The 16620-nt window shown below is 36.9% G+C and overlaps 1 protein-coding gene across 7 annotated transcripts in view; it reads left to right on the top strand.

Moving 5' to 3' along the window:
- Positions 1-16620, top strand: part of MAP3K20 (mitogen-activated protein kinase kinase kinase 20) — a 175270-nt gene that overhangs the window by 85510 nt on the left and 73140 nt on the right. For all 7 annotated transcript variants that reach the window (XM_077883138.1, XM_077883139.1, XM_077883140.1 and 4 more), the window contains 3 exons: positions 7791-7892; positions 12174-12239; positions 16580-16608. In XM_077883138.1, the coding sequence (XP_077739264.1) occupies positions 7791-7892; positions 12174-12239; positions 16580-16608 (197 nt within the window). The remainder of the gene's footprint in view (positions 1-7790; positions 7893-12173; positions 12240-16579; positions 16609-16620) is intronic.

Below are 16620 nucleotides of genomic sequence, written 5' to 3'. Positions count from 1 at the left end.
AATTTTTAAGTGCCTGATCTCATTTCCTTGAACTCAGACTTGATTTACTTTAGGCACAGATGAATCTAATTTGCATGTTTTGGTATTGTGTTGGTCTTCTCTTATTAGCCAATTAGAAACAAATGTCATGTCTTGTTAGAACAAATTCCAGATATTTACCTAAATTCATTTGTACTATTAGTTATAATCCAAACTAAGATTGCTTGGTGTAATATTTTATTATAAAGAAATTTGGTTGATAATGTTACTTATTTCGACAAGACTGATTATATGTTTACGTTTTTCAAAGCCAGCTATGGTTGCCATAAAACTAAAAGGGAAAAACTACCTTAGTAATGAAAAGGAAAAGAAAAAGAAATGAAAAGGAAATGTTTGCTTAATATGGTTCCTAATGACCCCTTTTTAAAAGAATTAAAACAAATACTTTATACCAAAGTCCAACAAACTGTGTTCTATGGAGAAGTGAAGTGGTTTGTCAAACATGTAATCATGTGTGTATATGATGAGTCCTTAATTTCCAATGAGAAGACCAAAAGGATGAAATAATTATATGCCTTTTTAAAATGGTTTACCCACTGACATATTTAAAGATCATATTTTATATGAAATAATGTAACAGTGCTGCTTTTCTTGCAGCCTCACATTCATGAAGCCATTTCATTTCATAATGTATCTTCTACATCGATGTTTTTTTTTCATTATCTGAATCCATTTTTAATTTAACTCACTTCTAACAGGATCTACCTGGAGACAGCGTCAGATATCACAGGCTAGGGTTCAGTCTCAGAACAGATGCCAGTTTCAAGTTCAGGTTGTCACCTATTTACTCACATCAAGTAAATAGAATTTAAAAAAATATAGGACCCCATGGAAATTCTGGAGTTGAAAAGACAATAATTACAATGAAAAATTCTCTAGAGTGACTTATCAGCAGATTTGAGATAGCAGAGGAAAAAAAGTCAGTGAACTTAAAACTGGGTCAATAGAAATTGCCTACTCTGAAGCGGAGAAAAAATTTGAATACATATGAACAGAGCCTTTGGACAACATCAAGTGTATGAATCAATGTTTAATAGTAGAGGAGTAGAAAAGTAGAAAATGGAAAAAATAGATAACTATTTGAAGAAATAACAGCCAAAAAAATTTCCTGAATTTGATAAAATGCATTCATCTACATAGTGAAGAAGCTCAATGAACTCTAAGTAGCATAGATGCAAAAGAACCCACACCTAGACACATCATAGTCAAACTGTGTTGTTAAAGACAAAGTGAAAATCTTAGAAGTAGTAAATAAAAACAACTTCCCTCCTGTAAGGGAACAATATAGTATGATTAATGGCTAACTTTTCATCTACAATAATAAAGCCCAAAAGCAGTTGACATTTAAAATCCTGAAAGAAAAAAATATATCCAGCAAAAATTATCCTTTAAAAATTACAACAAAGCAAAGATGTGCCTGGATAAATGATGAGAGAATTTGTTGCTATTAGTTCTGCCTTACAAGAAATACTAGAAGCAGTTGATTCTTCAGGCTGAAAGAAGACGACAACAGATAGTAATTCAAGGAGAAATAAAGGGTACTGGAAATGATAAATATAAAAGACTCTATAGATATATTTGTTCTTATTTCTTCTCCTGACATCTTTAAAAACGTAAGATTGTATAAACCAATAATTAGAATGCTATTTTGCTTACTTAAAAAAATGTAGATAGGGGTGCCTGGATGGGTGGCTTAGTCAGTTAAGTGTCCGACCCTTGGTTTTGTCTCAGGTTCATGAGCCAGTCAGGCTCTGCACTCAGCATGAATCTGCTTGTTCCTCTCTCCCTCCCACTCCCCCCCCCCACTATCTCTCTCAAATAAAAATTTTAAATGTAGATATATTTTACAGTAATAGTATAAAAATGAAGGAGGGATGGAGCTGTATCAGAGAAAAATTTCTGTATTTTACTAGAATTAAGTTAGTGTTAAGCTGAAGTAGATTGTGCTAAATTAAAATGCATTTTATATTCCCTTTAGCCACCACTAAGAAAGTCCACTAAAGAAATACAGGAAAAGGGGCACCTGGGTGGCTCTGTGTTTGACTGTCTGCCTTTGGCTCAGGTTGTAATCCTGGGGTCCTAGAATTGAGTCCCATATCAGGACCCCCGCAGGGAGCCTGTTTTTCCCTCTGCCTATGTCTCTGCCTCTCATAAAAAAAATAAATAAAATCTTAAAAAATACAGGAAAAATCAACTGAGGAATTAAAATGATAAATAAAAATAATTAACACAGAGGGCAATAAAGGAGGACGAGATGACTGAGAAGGACAGGAGACACGTAAAACACAATATGGCAAAATCAAATCCAACCATATCTATACTTACATTAAATGCGAAAGGTCTAAACTTTCAAGTTAAAAAACAGAGATAATCAGACTAGCTAAAAAAAGCAAGATCCAACTATGTGCTATCTCTAAGAGACACACTTAAGATTCAAAGACACAGGTTGAAAGTAAGGGGATGGAAAAAGACATATCATGCAAAAATTAACAATGAGAAAATTGAAGTAACTATATTAATTTCAGACAAAATAGACTTAAGAGAAAAATATTATTAGAGATGAATAGGGTCATTTCATAAATGATAAAAGGACTAATAAATTAGGAAGATATAGCAATTGTAAAGGTAATACCTAATACCTAATAACAGGTACTCAAAGTACATAAAGCAAAAACTGACAGAATTTAAAGGATAAATAGGCAATTCAACAGTACTTGATTTTAGTTCTCTCTTCTCAGTAATTGATAGGACAGCTAGACAGAAAATCAGCAAGTATATAGAAGACTTGACAAAAAAATCAAGTCTACCTAACTCACCAGACATAGAATATACCACCCAATAAAAAATACATATTCTTTTCAAGTACACATCCAATATTCCCCAGAATAGAGTATAAGTTAGGCTATGAAATAAATCTTGATGCATCTGAAATGTTTGTTCTCCATCTACAGTAAAATTAAGTTAGAAGTCAACACTAGAAAGAAATCTGAAACCCCCCCCCCCCAAATATTTGGAAATTAAACCATACACTTCTAAATACTCAGTGAGTCAAAGAAGAAATCACAATAGACTTTAAAATATTTTGGACAGAGGGAAATGAAAAATGCAAAATAAAATTATAGGAGACAGGTAAATACTTAGAAGGAAATTTATGACTTTAAACATCAGTGTCAAAAAAAGAAATCTAGGGGCGCCTGGGTGGCTCAGTGGTTGAGCATCTGCATGGCTCAGGTCTGATCCCGTGTTCCTGGGATCAAGTACTGCATCAGGCTCCAAGCACAGAGCCTGCTTCTCCCTTTGCTTATGTCTCTGCCTCCTCTCTCTTTGTATCTCATGAATAAATAAATCAAATATTTTAAAAAAATTTTTTAATAAATAAAATATTTAAAAAAGAGAAAGAAATCTAGGTTTCAACCTTAAGAAACTATAAAAAACAACTGAATAAACACAAAGCAAGCCAAAGAAAGGAAATAATAAAGATGAGAGCAGAATATGATAAAATAGAAAACAAAAATAATAGAGAAAAATCAGTGAAACTAAAAATTTGGTCTTTGAAAAGATCAGTAAAACTTACAAACCTTTAGCTAGATTGACCAAGAGAAAAGAGAGAAGATACATATTAGCAAACTCAGAAATGAAGAAGAGGGCAGCACTATGGCCTCAACAGAATTTTAAAGGGATTATAAGGAAATGGTGTCATCAATTTTATGCCACCAAATTAGGCAATTTAGATGCAATAAACAAATTCCTTTAAAGATACAAAGTATCAAAAGTGACTCGAAGAAACAGAAAATCTGAACAGACCTATAGAAAATAAAGAAATTTGAATTAGTAATTTAAAATATTTCCATAATGAAAAATCCAGACCCCAGATGATTGCACTGGTGAATTCTATCAAATGCTTATAGAAAACACCAATCCTTCCTGTATTCTTCAGAAAATAAAGGAGGGAGGAACACTTACTAATACATTCTATAAGGTCAGTATCATCCCAATACCAAAGCCAGGCAAAAACATAGTAAGAAAAGAAAACCATAGATCAATATCCCTCATGAACATAGATGTAAAAATTCTAAATTACATACAGAAGGTCTCCAAATTACAATGGTGCAATTTACAATTTTTTGACTGTATGTTAGTGCGAAAGCAATATGCATTCAGTTGAAACATATTCTTCAGATTTTGAGTTTTGATCTTTTCTGGGGCTAATAGTAATGTGGTACTGTTTTCTCTTGTGATGTTGGGCAGCAGCAGCAACGAACCACAGCTCTCAGTTTTGCCCAACTATAAGCTCATCTAAGTGTTCTGAGCACTTAGTTTAAGGTAGGCTAGGCCAAGGTATGATGTTTGATAGGTTAGGTGTACTAAATGCATTTTCTTTTTTTTTTTTTAAGATTTTATTTATTTGAGGGGGAGGGGCAGAGAGAGAAAGAGAAAATCCTCAAGCAGACTCCTCACTGAATACAGAGCCCAATGCAAGGCTATCCCAGAACCCTAAGACCATGACCTAAGCTGAAACCAAGAGTCAGATCCCCAACCAACTGCACCATCCAGGTGTCTCTAAATGCATTTTTCAACTTAACCATATCTTCAACTTATGATGGGCTTACTGAGATGTAACCCCATTGTAAGTCAAGGAAGATCTGTATTAGCAAACTGAATCCAGCCACCTGTACAAAGGATTATATACCATTACCAAACGGACTTTATACTAAAAATGCAAGGTTGGCCTAACATCTGAAATCAATTAATGTAAGGTATTATACTAGGTAACAGAATGAAAAGACAAAATTTTTTTGCATAGTACAGTACCCATTTATCATAAGAAATTTCAGTAGACTAGGAACAGAAGGGAATTTTCTCAACCTGATAAATAGCATCTACAAAAACCCATAGCTAATGTCATATGTAATGGTGAAATTGAATGTTCTTTTCCTAAGAGTTTCCTAAGAAACTCCTGAGAGTTTCTGCTCTTGCTACCTCTATTGAACATTATACTGGAGGTTCTAGTCAGTACAATTAGACAAAAAAATTAGACAAAATAATAAATAAAAGGAGTTCATGCTGGAAAGGAAGAAATAAAACTGTCTAATATGACATGATCCTGTATGTAGAAAATCCACAAAAGACTATTAAAGCTATATTTAGCAAGGTCACAAGGATCTAAGACCAACAGTCAAAAATCTATTGTATTTCTATATACTGAGAATGAACAGTCTAAAAATGAAATCAAGAAACACTTTCATTCGAGGCATGTGGCTGGCTCAGTTGGTAGAGCATGTGACTCTTGATCTTGGGGTTGTGAGTTTGAGCCCCATGTTGGACAGAGAAGTTACTTAGAAATAAAACCTTTTAAAAAAATTCACTCACAGTAGTTTCAAAAAGAATAAAATAGTTGAGTATAAATTTAATAAAGAAGTGTAAGACTTTTATCATGAAAAGTATAAAACATGGCTGAGAGAAACTATAGATCTAAATAATATGGAGAAACCTTACATGTTCATGGTTTGGAAGATTCATTATGGTCAAGATGGCAGTTCTCCCCAAATTGATTTATAATTCAAAACAATTTCTATCTAAACCCCAGCAGGTTTTTTTAAAATAAGAAACTATGAGGTGATCCTAAAATTCACAAAGAAATGCAAAAGAGTTAGAATTTTAAAAGGACTGAGGTTGAAGACTTAGACTGTCTCATCTCAATCCTTATTATAAATCTGTAGTAATCAGCAATATTGTGCCTAAGGACAGGCATGTGGCCAGTGGAACAAAAGTAAGAATGTAGTAGAAAAAAAATCTTACACTGACACTGATAATTGATTTTCAGCAAAAGTGCCAAGAAAATTCAATGGGATAGTCTTTTGAACAAATTATGCTGGGACAATTAGAAATCCACATGCAAAAAAATTATCTTAAATCCTCACCTTAAATCACACACAAAAAATAGGTTATAGACCCAACAGGAGTCATAGACCTAAGTGTGAAAGCTAAAACTGTAGAACTCGCAGAATAAAAATAGGAGAAAATCTTCATACTTTTGAGTAAGGCAGAGAGTTCTTAGATACGACACCAAAAGCACAATCTGTAAAGGAGAAAATGAGGAATTTGACTTCATCAAAATTAAGAATTTCTGGTCTTTGAAAGATACTGTTTAGAGAATGAAAAGACAAGTTCCAGAGGGCAGCCCGGGTGGGTGGCTCAGCAGTTTAGCGCTGCTGCCTTCAGCTCAGGGCCTGATCCTGGAGACCCGGGATCAAGTCCCACATCGGGCTCCCTGCAATGGAGCCTGCTTCTCCCTCTGCCTGTGTCTCTGCCTCTCTCTCTCTCTCGCTCTCTCGCTCTGTGTGTGTGTGTCTCATGAATAAATAAAATCTAAAAAAAAAAAAAAAAAAAGACAAGTTCCAGACTGGGAGAAAATGCTTACAAGTCATAAATCTGATAAGGACCAGCTTCCAGAATAAACCAAGAACTCCTACAATTCAGTATTAATAAAACAACCAAATTTTAAAGCGGGCAAACTATTTAAATAAACATTTTGCCTAAGAGTGTGTGTGTATATATATATACTTGGAGCTCATAGGCACGTGAACAGATGTTCAGTTTCATTGGTCACTAGGAAAGCGCAGTTAACAATGAGAGATGCTGCTAGAACTATGCTCACTGAAACGGCTGTGACTAAGAACACGTTGGCAACCACGTGTTGGCAAGGATGGGAAGAAACCGAAACCCTCCCAGAGTGCTAGTGGGAGTATACAATGGGATGGCCTCTTTGAAAAGCAATTTGACAGTTTCTTAGAAAGTTAAACATGAACTTACCATATGTCCCAGCAGTTCCACGTCTAGGAATCTACCCAAGAGAAATGAAAACCTATTTCTACACAAAGGAGTGTCACCAGTGTTCATAGGACATACTCAGGAACAGCCCAAATGTCTATTGACTGGTGAATGAATGAAATAACTGTGGTAAATCCACACAATGGACTATTATTCCGCAATAAAAAGGATGGAAGTAGTGATACGTGCTACGGCACGAATGAGCCTGGGAATCATCATGTGAAGAGAAAGAGGTCAGACACAAAAGGCCACATGTTGTATGATTCCATTTCTATGAAATATCCAGAAAAGGTACATTTGTAGAGTCAGAAATCAGATTGCAGGGCTGGGGTTGAGAGTGGGGCTTCACTGCACATGGGCACAAGGGAACCGTTCGGAATGGTGGAAAGGTTCTAAAATTGGATTGTCGTGGTGGTTGCCCAGCCCTGTCTCCTGACAATCATCCAATCATACACTGATGGGAGGTGAATTTTTTGGTATGTAATTTACATCTCAAAGCCATTTTTAAAGGTTTCTTCACACTTTCTTGTGGGTTTTCTGTGTGTGTGCTTAAGTTTTGAGGGCTCTTCTAAAAGTCCTGATGCATAAGGATTGATTTACCTTCTCACATAAGTGCTCTGACCTGTGTATTTAATCTTCTCTACCTCATTAAAATGACAGTTTTGAACGAAATACCTATGTACCTGCCTGCCTTCGTTTCGGATGCATTCTTCAACTCCTCACTGTGTGTGTCAGTTCCATCCAGATGGCCTTTGAACTCAACCTCAGTTGAAGTTTTACCTTTCATTTCTTATTGTGTTTTTTGTTTGTTTTTTCATTTGGGTATAGTTGACATATATTAGTTTCAGGTGTACACAGAGTCTTATTTCTGAAATGCATGTTGGTTTTAATTGTATGCTTATCTTTTCCTTTGAAACTAGAATATGCTTCTCTGGGATCACTCTATGATTACATTAATAGTAACAGAAGTGAAGAGATGGACATGGATCACATTATGACCTGGGCCACTGATGTAGCCAAAGGTAATAAAGCTTCTTGTATTCCTACAGAATTGGTGGGGCATGTCTTCCCATGGTGACACGGTGACTTAAGGTATAAGATTTGTTAGGTGTTCCTTTTTCAGATTACCGACAGCAAGAATTCTGCAACTGTCCAGATGTTTTATTTTTATTTTATTTCCAGTATAGTTATGTAACGTATGGTGTTACTTTCCTTTCAGGTGTACAATATAGTGATTTCACAATTCTGCATATTAGTCCTCATTACGACAAGTGCACTCCTTAATCCCCGTCACCTATTTCACCCATGTCACCCATCCCCACCCACCTCACTCTGGTAGCCATCTGTTCGCTATAGTATTTAGAGTCTGATTTTTGGTTCGTCTTTCTTTGGTTTTGGTTTTTGTATAGATATTCTAAGTCACTATCTTTCCACTCCTGTATTCCTTTCTCTCTTTACTTTATTTCTTTCCCTAAAACTAAGTTCTAACAAAATCAGTAACTCCAGAGCAGCCTTTTTTTGGCACATTTCGTGACTTTGTAATTGACCAGCTTACTTGACACAGTAAATGGAAAGCTCCTAACTCTGTAGTTCCACAAGTCTCCACTTAGACTCAGTATCCAGAAAACGTGATTTATTGTAGGATTAGTTCTACTCATTTTGTATACATAATAATATGCTAAAAATAGTAACCACGTTCAAAAAAAAGTCTTATTTGTCCTGCCATGTGAAAGCAATTCAGATTTTATTTTATATTTAATGTAAACTTGGAAATCACCCTTGGAAATGAAAGATCTTTAATATGCAAAACCCCTAAACAAGGTGCCCAGTTCTTTTTCCCTCATAAATTCCTAATGCTTTCTAAAGCAATTTAAATTCCATTTATTTTTATCTCTTTTTTTTTCCATTTTCCTAACTGAAGGTTTCTGAGTTTTATTTATAACTGTCAAAGTTGCTTTGGAAACAACTTAATCTAAATAATGAACACTGATAGTTACATTTGTATTCTAGCAACCCCTAGAAAGTGTGTCCAAATTTTACCAGGGAGATTCACTCCTTTGCATTTTGCGACTCCAATCTCTACAAGCATCTCTTTACAAAGAAATCAAAAGATATTGAGCACTTAGTATGGAGAGTAACTCATGCTTGGCTTTCACTGGGAAGTCATACAGTGATATCCAAAAGTAACAGTCTTTCCTTTGGGGAATTTTCTTGTCAGTTTTAAGTTTCATCAACACCTGCCAAATCCTTCAAATAGGGAAAGTGAAAAAAAAAATTTTTTTTTAAATTTCATGCAAAATGCTGCTGCTGAACGATACTTCATTACCTTATAAGAATAATAAGCTCTATGTTTGGGATGGTGTACTTAAGGCTTTGGCTGTGTTAATTAACTTAATTGTGTATTCATGCATCAGGCATTTCAAATCAGCCTTGAATTTTCACATTCTTCAAGACGTTTTCATGTAACATCATAGTCACTTCTGCATATGTCAATAGTACACAGGAACCACCTGTTTGCAAGCTGGGTGATGTGTTATTACTGGGAGCCACCTGAAGCATTGTGGAAATACGCTCCCATAAATATAAATGTATATCCAAACAGCCTGTGCCTTAAAACACTTCACCTTATAGACATTTGCATTTAGGGTGCTCAGCCAATTACACCCATGTTATTATCTAATGACACTTAGGATGGATAGACAGCAAACAAATCAAGTGACATCTGTCACTCAGCCTCCTGCTGTGCTGATGCTCCTGAACCTTCTGTGTCCCCCCCCACCCCCCACTGCCCCAACCCTGCAAACTTGTCCCTCCAGGCCCTTCCCCAGCACAGTCACTGTCTGTTGGCTCCAGATCAGCCCAGTTATTCCCGGGGTTTCTCAAAACCGCTGGCACTGCGTATCAGGACAAAGGAGAGACAGGACGGGGCTAATTAAGTGGCAGGCTGGTAGGCGAGGTAGGGTAGGGCTGGAGGGAATGAGAGTGGACTGGGGGCTGGGGGCCAAACTGCAGCCCAATCAGATCACCTTTTTGTGGCTGGTGAGTTGCTCCTAAAGGCGGGTTCGTATGTGTTTGGCCTCAGGTGAGAAGAGTGTTGCAGAGAAGAGACTTACTTATTTATAATCACAAATCCTACTTAATATTTAAAATGGCCAGTTAAAGGGGGAAGAAATCAGTGCTTGCAGATCGACTTCAACTCTCTCTGGTTAAAAGCCACGCACAGGACTTGGAGATTAAATAGGGAGCTTCATCGGTGTCGATTCTGTTTCAGATTCAGCGCCGTACCTTTCATGTGACCATGATCGAAGACACTGAAGCAACAAGATGTTGAGAAATCAAAGAATGAATAATTCATTTCAAATAAGAGTTGATTCATGCATTTTGAAGTAGGCATTGCTTAACATCACTGCTGAGAGAAGCCCTCCTCAAAGCCTCTCTTCTTTCTGGGTAGGAAGGGATGCGGAAGGCAGCCAGGAGGGCAGCCAGCGAGTTCATCTGCAAGCCCCTCCCTGGTGTGTAAGGAAGGCAGTTAAAGCGGGTCAAAGTGATCCAGTCGCAGAGTGGTCCTCACTCATTCCAGATCTCCCCTGAAGGACACCAGTCAGATCTTTTTTTAAGAACCCTGAATCTTAAAACTGATGATTTTTTTTTTAGGTCTCTTCATTATTTGCAATAAAATTAATTCAGAATTATGGATGGCTCTATAAAAACAAATAGGTGTTTCTGTGATTGTGCTTACCACTGTGCTTATGCACACTAAATATTTTAGAAATTACACTAAAAATGTCAAATATCCTATAAATTATAACAAAATGTCTAAAAAACATTATGCACGACTAATTTACAGTGTTTTTTCTCATAATATCTGCCTTAAGGAAGAAAATACCTATACTTAAAGCTTTTTGTACCTGAGTGGTGTTTTTGGAAATCTTTACATGTCGGCCAGTGTAGATACTATCTAGCCCTGCCTCTAGTGGTAATTAAACAGATTTTACCTGAATTTGGTTCTTAAAGCAAGAAAGGGGTAACTATGAAATTCAGTCCTAAAATCATGAAAAGTTATCCAAGTGGTAGCTATTGAATTTTCAGTGTGTAGAATGCAGAACTTCACGTTAGAAGAATGCTCTTCTGTCTTCTAGTTATATCTTGTTTAAGCGCTTAAATTACTGATAACTTTTCTCAACTTGACTCTTCTCAGTAATATCTGTGTATCACAGGAGTTTAAATTTTTAAATTTTCTTTGTTCTTGCATGACCTTCAATATCTAATCAGAATGGTAGAAAAATAATTATTTTAAAAATTCACCTTTATAAAATTGAAATTTTCTGTACTTAAAGAACCAAAGCCTACTTATTACATGTAATGGACATTCATTAACAAAAGGAGCTTATTTGGTTGTGGCTCTTATTTCAAAAAAGAGCTTGAGAAGGGAAGGGAAATACTATATTTCAGTAGAAAATGTTCTTTTTCTGTATTCTAAGGGGGTAGACAATACATAAATACAGAAAAAGAGTCAAATACTAAGAGGATCACTGTGAAATGTGTGTCTTTTAAAGTATAATTTTTAAAAAGTATAATATTTTATTCAAAATAATGAAATTGTACTTTCTATATATTCAATTTACTGAAGTAACATGATTTACATTCTGAGTATGTTGGAGAGAATTTTAGAGTGTACTTAAATATAGACTATCCCAAAGATTCATCCTTGTAAAAGGAGTATTTTGTAACTATTGTAAATTTTTCTGAGGGTCATAGAATCCTTCACCAACTACAACTAATGAATCCAACCAGATTTCCCCACCCATCCCCCAGCCCCACTCCCAGGGTCTTACTGGAATGAGTGCAGAGAAAATAAACCAGGCTGCAGCTGGGTAGCTGCAGACATCCAAATGAAAGCTGAAAGCCTCGGTCGGAACTCTGGCTGAACTAGAAGGCAACTGGTAGTGGAATACCTCAGTCATTGGAGCACTTCTTCCAGTTGTAACTGTGCTATTTTTGTGCAGACTCCAGAAAATCAAGGTGTCCTTATTAGGTATTGTAATAGCTTTACCCACAATCAAATTCCAACGTTAAGAGATTAAAGCACATAAATTTTCCTTAGCATATAAATTTTCCTAATGCAGACAGATCCTATCTCTATCTCATCCATCATGTAAGAACAGAACACATGAATTTAGTTCCTGCTATTGAATCCTCTGCAAAAATATGAAAGGTAATACTGATGTTTTAAAATAGAAAGTTAGTACTAATGCAGTGTTGGAAAATGATATTAAAGCTTTTCTTCCTTCTTGTATGAAAAGGAATGCACTATTTACATATGGAGGCTCCTGTCAAGGTGATTCACAGAGATCTCAAGTCAAGAAATGGTAATGTAGTCCTGTGTTTTTATTTTAACTATTTTACTATGAAATATATACGCCTTGTTATAGAAATAGTTTTTCTAGATCTTTTCATATTTTTCGTATCTTTTGTACCCTGATGTTTTGACTCATCACTGGTACCAGGAAAATCTTTCCAGTGTTAATAAACATCAGAATTATTTATGTTATTTCAAGAAGCTGCACAATATTCCATTGTATCAATAGCATGGAGTGTGGACATCGGGGCCGTTTACATTTTTTTTCTATGATAAAAAAATGTTGAGCTCAATACTTCTCAGCAAAAATTTTTAACATATCCTTAATTGTTTCTCTAGAATTGTTTTCTGAAAGAGGTATCACTAGACCAAAGCATATACTTCTGGTCTTCTATTTTTAGATAGTTCTCTGTACTGGCAGTTTTGAGTTTTGTTCTTGTTACTTCTGAATTATCTGGTGTAAACTTTTTTCATGTCCATCATATTACCTGGAGTAGTGCCCAAAAATGATCAACACATTTCAGAGTTTGGAAAGCAAAGGCTTTCTTTTTGTTCCTTCTCTTCTTCTGTACTCTCTAAAGTTTACTTATGATCCTACATTTTATAATTTGGGACGTGTGCATTTTAAAATGTCTCACAGGATTAGACGTTATTACCTTGCAGTAAGAAGGTAACAATGCGTCTTCTATTATGTCGCTTGAAAGTTAATGGACTAAGGCAGTGACTGGGATTATTTAGCCGGCCCACACTAAAGTAAATGTTAGAGCTTGCTAACTTAAAAAAAAAAATCTTGCTATCAGTTCATTTACATGCTTTACTTACGGATATGCTTTCTAAGTAAAGAGGAGGAAAACTACTTATTTTTTAAAATCTTTAGCTCACTGCAGTTAAAATGGGTGTGTCCTAAGAGTGTGATCCTTGCATTGGATGGTCAGGTAAGTGGAGGAACAGAAGCAGGGGATCGGCCAGCTGCCCTTGCTGGGACTCCAGGACTGTGAGATCTGTGAGGACGGACAAACGGAAGTCCCTGGCCACTGCCACTCATCAATAGTCCCGGTTGGACCACCAGCTCGGCCCTGCCAGTCAGCTGTGGCAGGCTGTTCTCTCCACTGTCTAGGTCATCACTTACTTAGCCTTTGACTCCCCACAGACTTAAACTTCCTGGAGCTAAACACTTTTAAGAAGGGTCGGCTAACAGGAAATTGTTAGGAAATAATCTAGAATCTAGTAGGAAATACTAGTCTTAGGACTGTAGATTTTTAGTTCATGCTCAGAATTTCAGTCTAGAAAGTTAGTCATGCTCAGAATTTCAGTCTAGAAAGTTTAGTTCATGCTCAGAATTTCAGTCTAGAAAGTTAGTCAAAAAAAAAGAGTTTCTCTTTTTCTGACTTCTCTTTTTAAAAGCAGTATTTTATCAGTGTATTCTGAATATCTCATGAGATGAGAATGATTAAGTTACGGATTTATCTATGCTCATTATGAAAACTAATAACTATGGAGACTATCTGGATTTTCACAAGTTACTTGATGGGAAAACACACATTGAAAAAATAATGACCTTTTAGCAGTTTTTTTCTGAAACGGAATAACAAGACTCTATTTTCCATGTTCTACATTTTTATGTTAGTTTTTTTTTTAATGGAACACTTGTTTAATCATATTTTTTAAAATTTATTTAAATTCAATTTGCCAACATATAGTATAACACCCATTGCTCATCCCATCAAGTCACTTGTCAATCTTTTAATGAGAAAAAAGAAGTAGAGGTATTTTAAAAGGCAACTGATTATGCTATTAACAATTTATATTTTCATTTGAAAAAATTTATAGTTCATGTATAAATCACATTTACCCTTAGGCTATTTCATGCAAAGAGTTATCTTTTCCCTATTTAGCAAGGTCATTAATAACAGCTTAGTAAGAAATGATCAGCTACTGTGTTCAGGATGCTGTGTGCTTACATAAGAAATGCCAGGGGTACCTGGGCCGCTCAGTCAGTTGCTTCCGACTCTTGATTTTTGCTCAGGTCATGATCTCAGGGTTGTGAGATGGAGCCCTGTGTCGGGCTCCACGCTCAGTGCAGAGTCTGCTGGAGATTCTCACTTTCCCTCTGACCCTCCCCCTGCTCCCTCCCTCTCCCTCCCTCTCTCTAAAATGAATAAAATATTTAATTTTAATAAAAAATGGAAGAAATGCCAAAACAGTTCTTCAAGGTCTATCTTGGACCTCCTCGCCTCTTCTGCTCTTATTCACCCACTCCCATAAAAGCCCCATCTGCATATTAATACTCCCAAACAGACCTCTGCTTCGGAACCCCTTGTCTAGTCTGTTGATTGGGAGAGGCCACATAGATATTTGTATGACCCTAAGGTTATCATGTTCACATTGATCTTTTCATTTCCTCTCTGCCCCTAAAAAATGAGTTCTGTATTCCTTTTCTCCGTGAGTGGTAATACCAGTTGCCTAAGCCAGAGATGAGATCAAAAGGAACAATTTGATTGCAGAGCTCTTGTTCTAACCGTTGTGCTGTATTACCCCTTTATTTGATTTCATCCTTGAGAAATTCTTCATCCTCCCCCCCACCCTCTGCTCATTATTCAAACCTAGTTGATTTGACCTCCTAAGTGTTTCTTTTTCTTTCTTTTTTAAAAAGGTTTTAGTCATTTATTTGAGAGAGAGAATGAGAGAGAGTGAGTACAAGCAGGGGAGCAGCAGAGGGAGAGGGAGACAGAGAGGGAGAAGCAGACTCCCCAGCAAGCTAGGAGCCCGATGTGGGGCTCGATCTCAGTCCTGAGATCATGACCTGAGCTGAAGGCAGACACATAAGTGATTAAGCCACCCAGGGGCCCCCTCCCTGCCTATTTTTAAGGTTTTATTTATTTTAGAGAGAGAGTGTGTGAGCAGGAGGAGGAGCAGAAGAAGAGGGGAAACAGAGTCCCCACTGAGAGTGGAGCCTGACACAGGGCTTGATCCCATGACCCATGAGATCACAACCCATGCAGTCACAGCTGAGCTGAAACCAAGAATCTAGTGCTCAACCAACTGAGCCACCCAGGTGCCCCTGATTTGGCCTCCTAAGTGTTTCTTGATTCGGTCCACTTCTCTCCTGTGCCACAGCCTTCATGTGGGCATCGTCATGTCTCTCTTGGGCTACAGCCACTTGGGTGCATGGTGACCTCCTTGCCTCCAGTTCTGCTCTTCTCTCATATGCTCTCCCCTCTGCACATCTGACCATTTCATTTCTCTGCTTAAAGTTGTTCATTGGACGTCCATTTCTCACAGAGGCTCTTCGGGACCAGGCCCCTGCCTTCCAAAATTGTGCATGTTTCCCTCTGCTCCTGACCTTCTGCAGGGCACTTTTTTTCTGCCTAAAAAATGCTTTCCTCCTCCAGTGGTCCTGTTGGGTTCGTTCCAGCTTGTTCTTCGGGTCTTAGTGTGATCACCATTTCTTCCAGAAAACTCCTGATTCCAAGGCAATCTCTGCAACTCTCATCATAGAATTTATCCCATTTAATTATATATTTTTTTAAAAAATTAATGTTAATTCCAGTGTATTCACATACAGTATTATATTAGGTTCAGGTGTTATCCCACTTGGTTAATAGACCTTGGTTTCATTAGACTGTAAGCTCCACAGGAGCGTTGATAAGCCAGTGTTGCTCACCTTCCTCTCCCAGAACATAGTACATGGCCTTACCCATAGAGGTGCTCGGCAGATATTTGTTAAGTAAGTGAATATATGAATAAGTGAGTGAGTGAATGTTGTCTCTGCCTATTGGAAGATTACTCTTCGATTGGGAGGAAAAAACATATACCACGAAGTAACAATGCTAGTGACCTCCTCAATATCATGCTGGCAGTCTAGTGGCAGACCCAAGGACAAATTTTGGTTCTCAGGGGTGCCTGGGTGGGTGGCTTAGTCAGTTAAGCGTCTGCCTTCAGCTCAGGTCATAATCTCAGGGTCCTGGGATCAAGTTCCACATCAGGCTCCCAGCTCAGCGGGGAGTCTGCTTCTCCCTCTCCTGCCCTTCTCCTCTGCTTGTGCTCTTTTTCTCTCTCTTTTAAATAACTCAATAAAATCTTTTTTAAAAATTTGGGGGTTTTTTACTACTAACATACGCCATTTTTATTGGACAGTATTACATTTATTTAAACAAATATTTCGAAAGCCTTTGAGTCAGCACTTCATGGAATTTCTTATTGCAAAATCTTCAATGCAGTAAATACTTCAGTTTTACCTTTCATATGTCATATGAAAGATAGAAGCTTATAGGGTTTTTTCAATCTGAGATGACTCAAATAAATTAGATGATTGTCATAATTTTTCTTCTTTTTTTTTTTTTTTTTTAGTTGTTATAGCTGCTGATGGGGTATTGAAGGTAGGACTGCTT

Source organism: Canis aureus, chromosome 34, assembly GCF_053574225.1.
Source record: "Canis aureus isolate CA01 chromosome 34, VMU_Caureus_v.1.0, whole genome shotgun sequence".
Lineage (NCBI taxonomy): Eukaryota > Metazoa > Chordata > Mammalia > Carnivora > Canidae > Canis > Canis aureus.
Note: the sequence above shows the minus strand (reverse complement) of the source record. Positions and strands in the feature narration are given on the sequence as shown.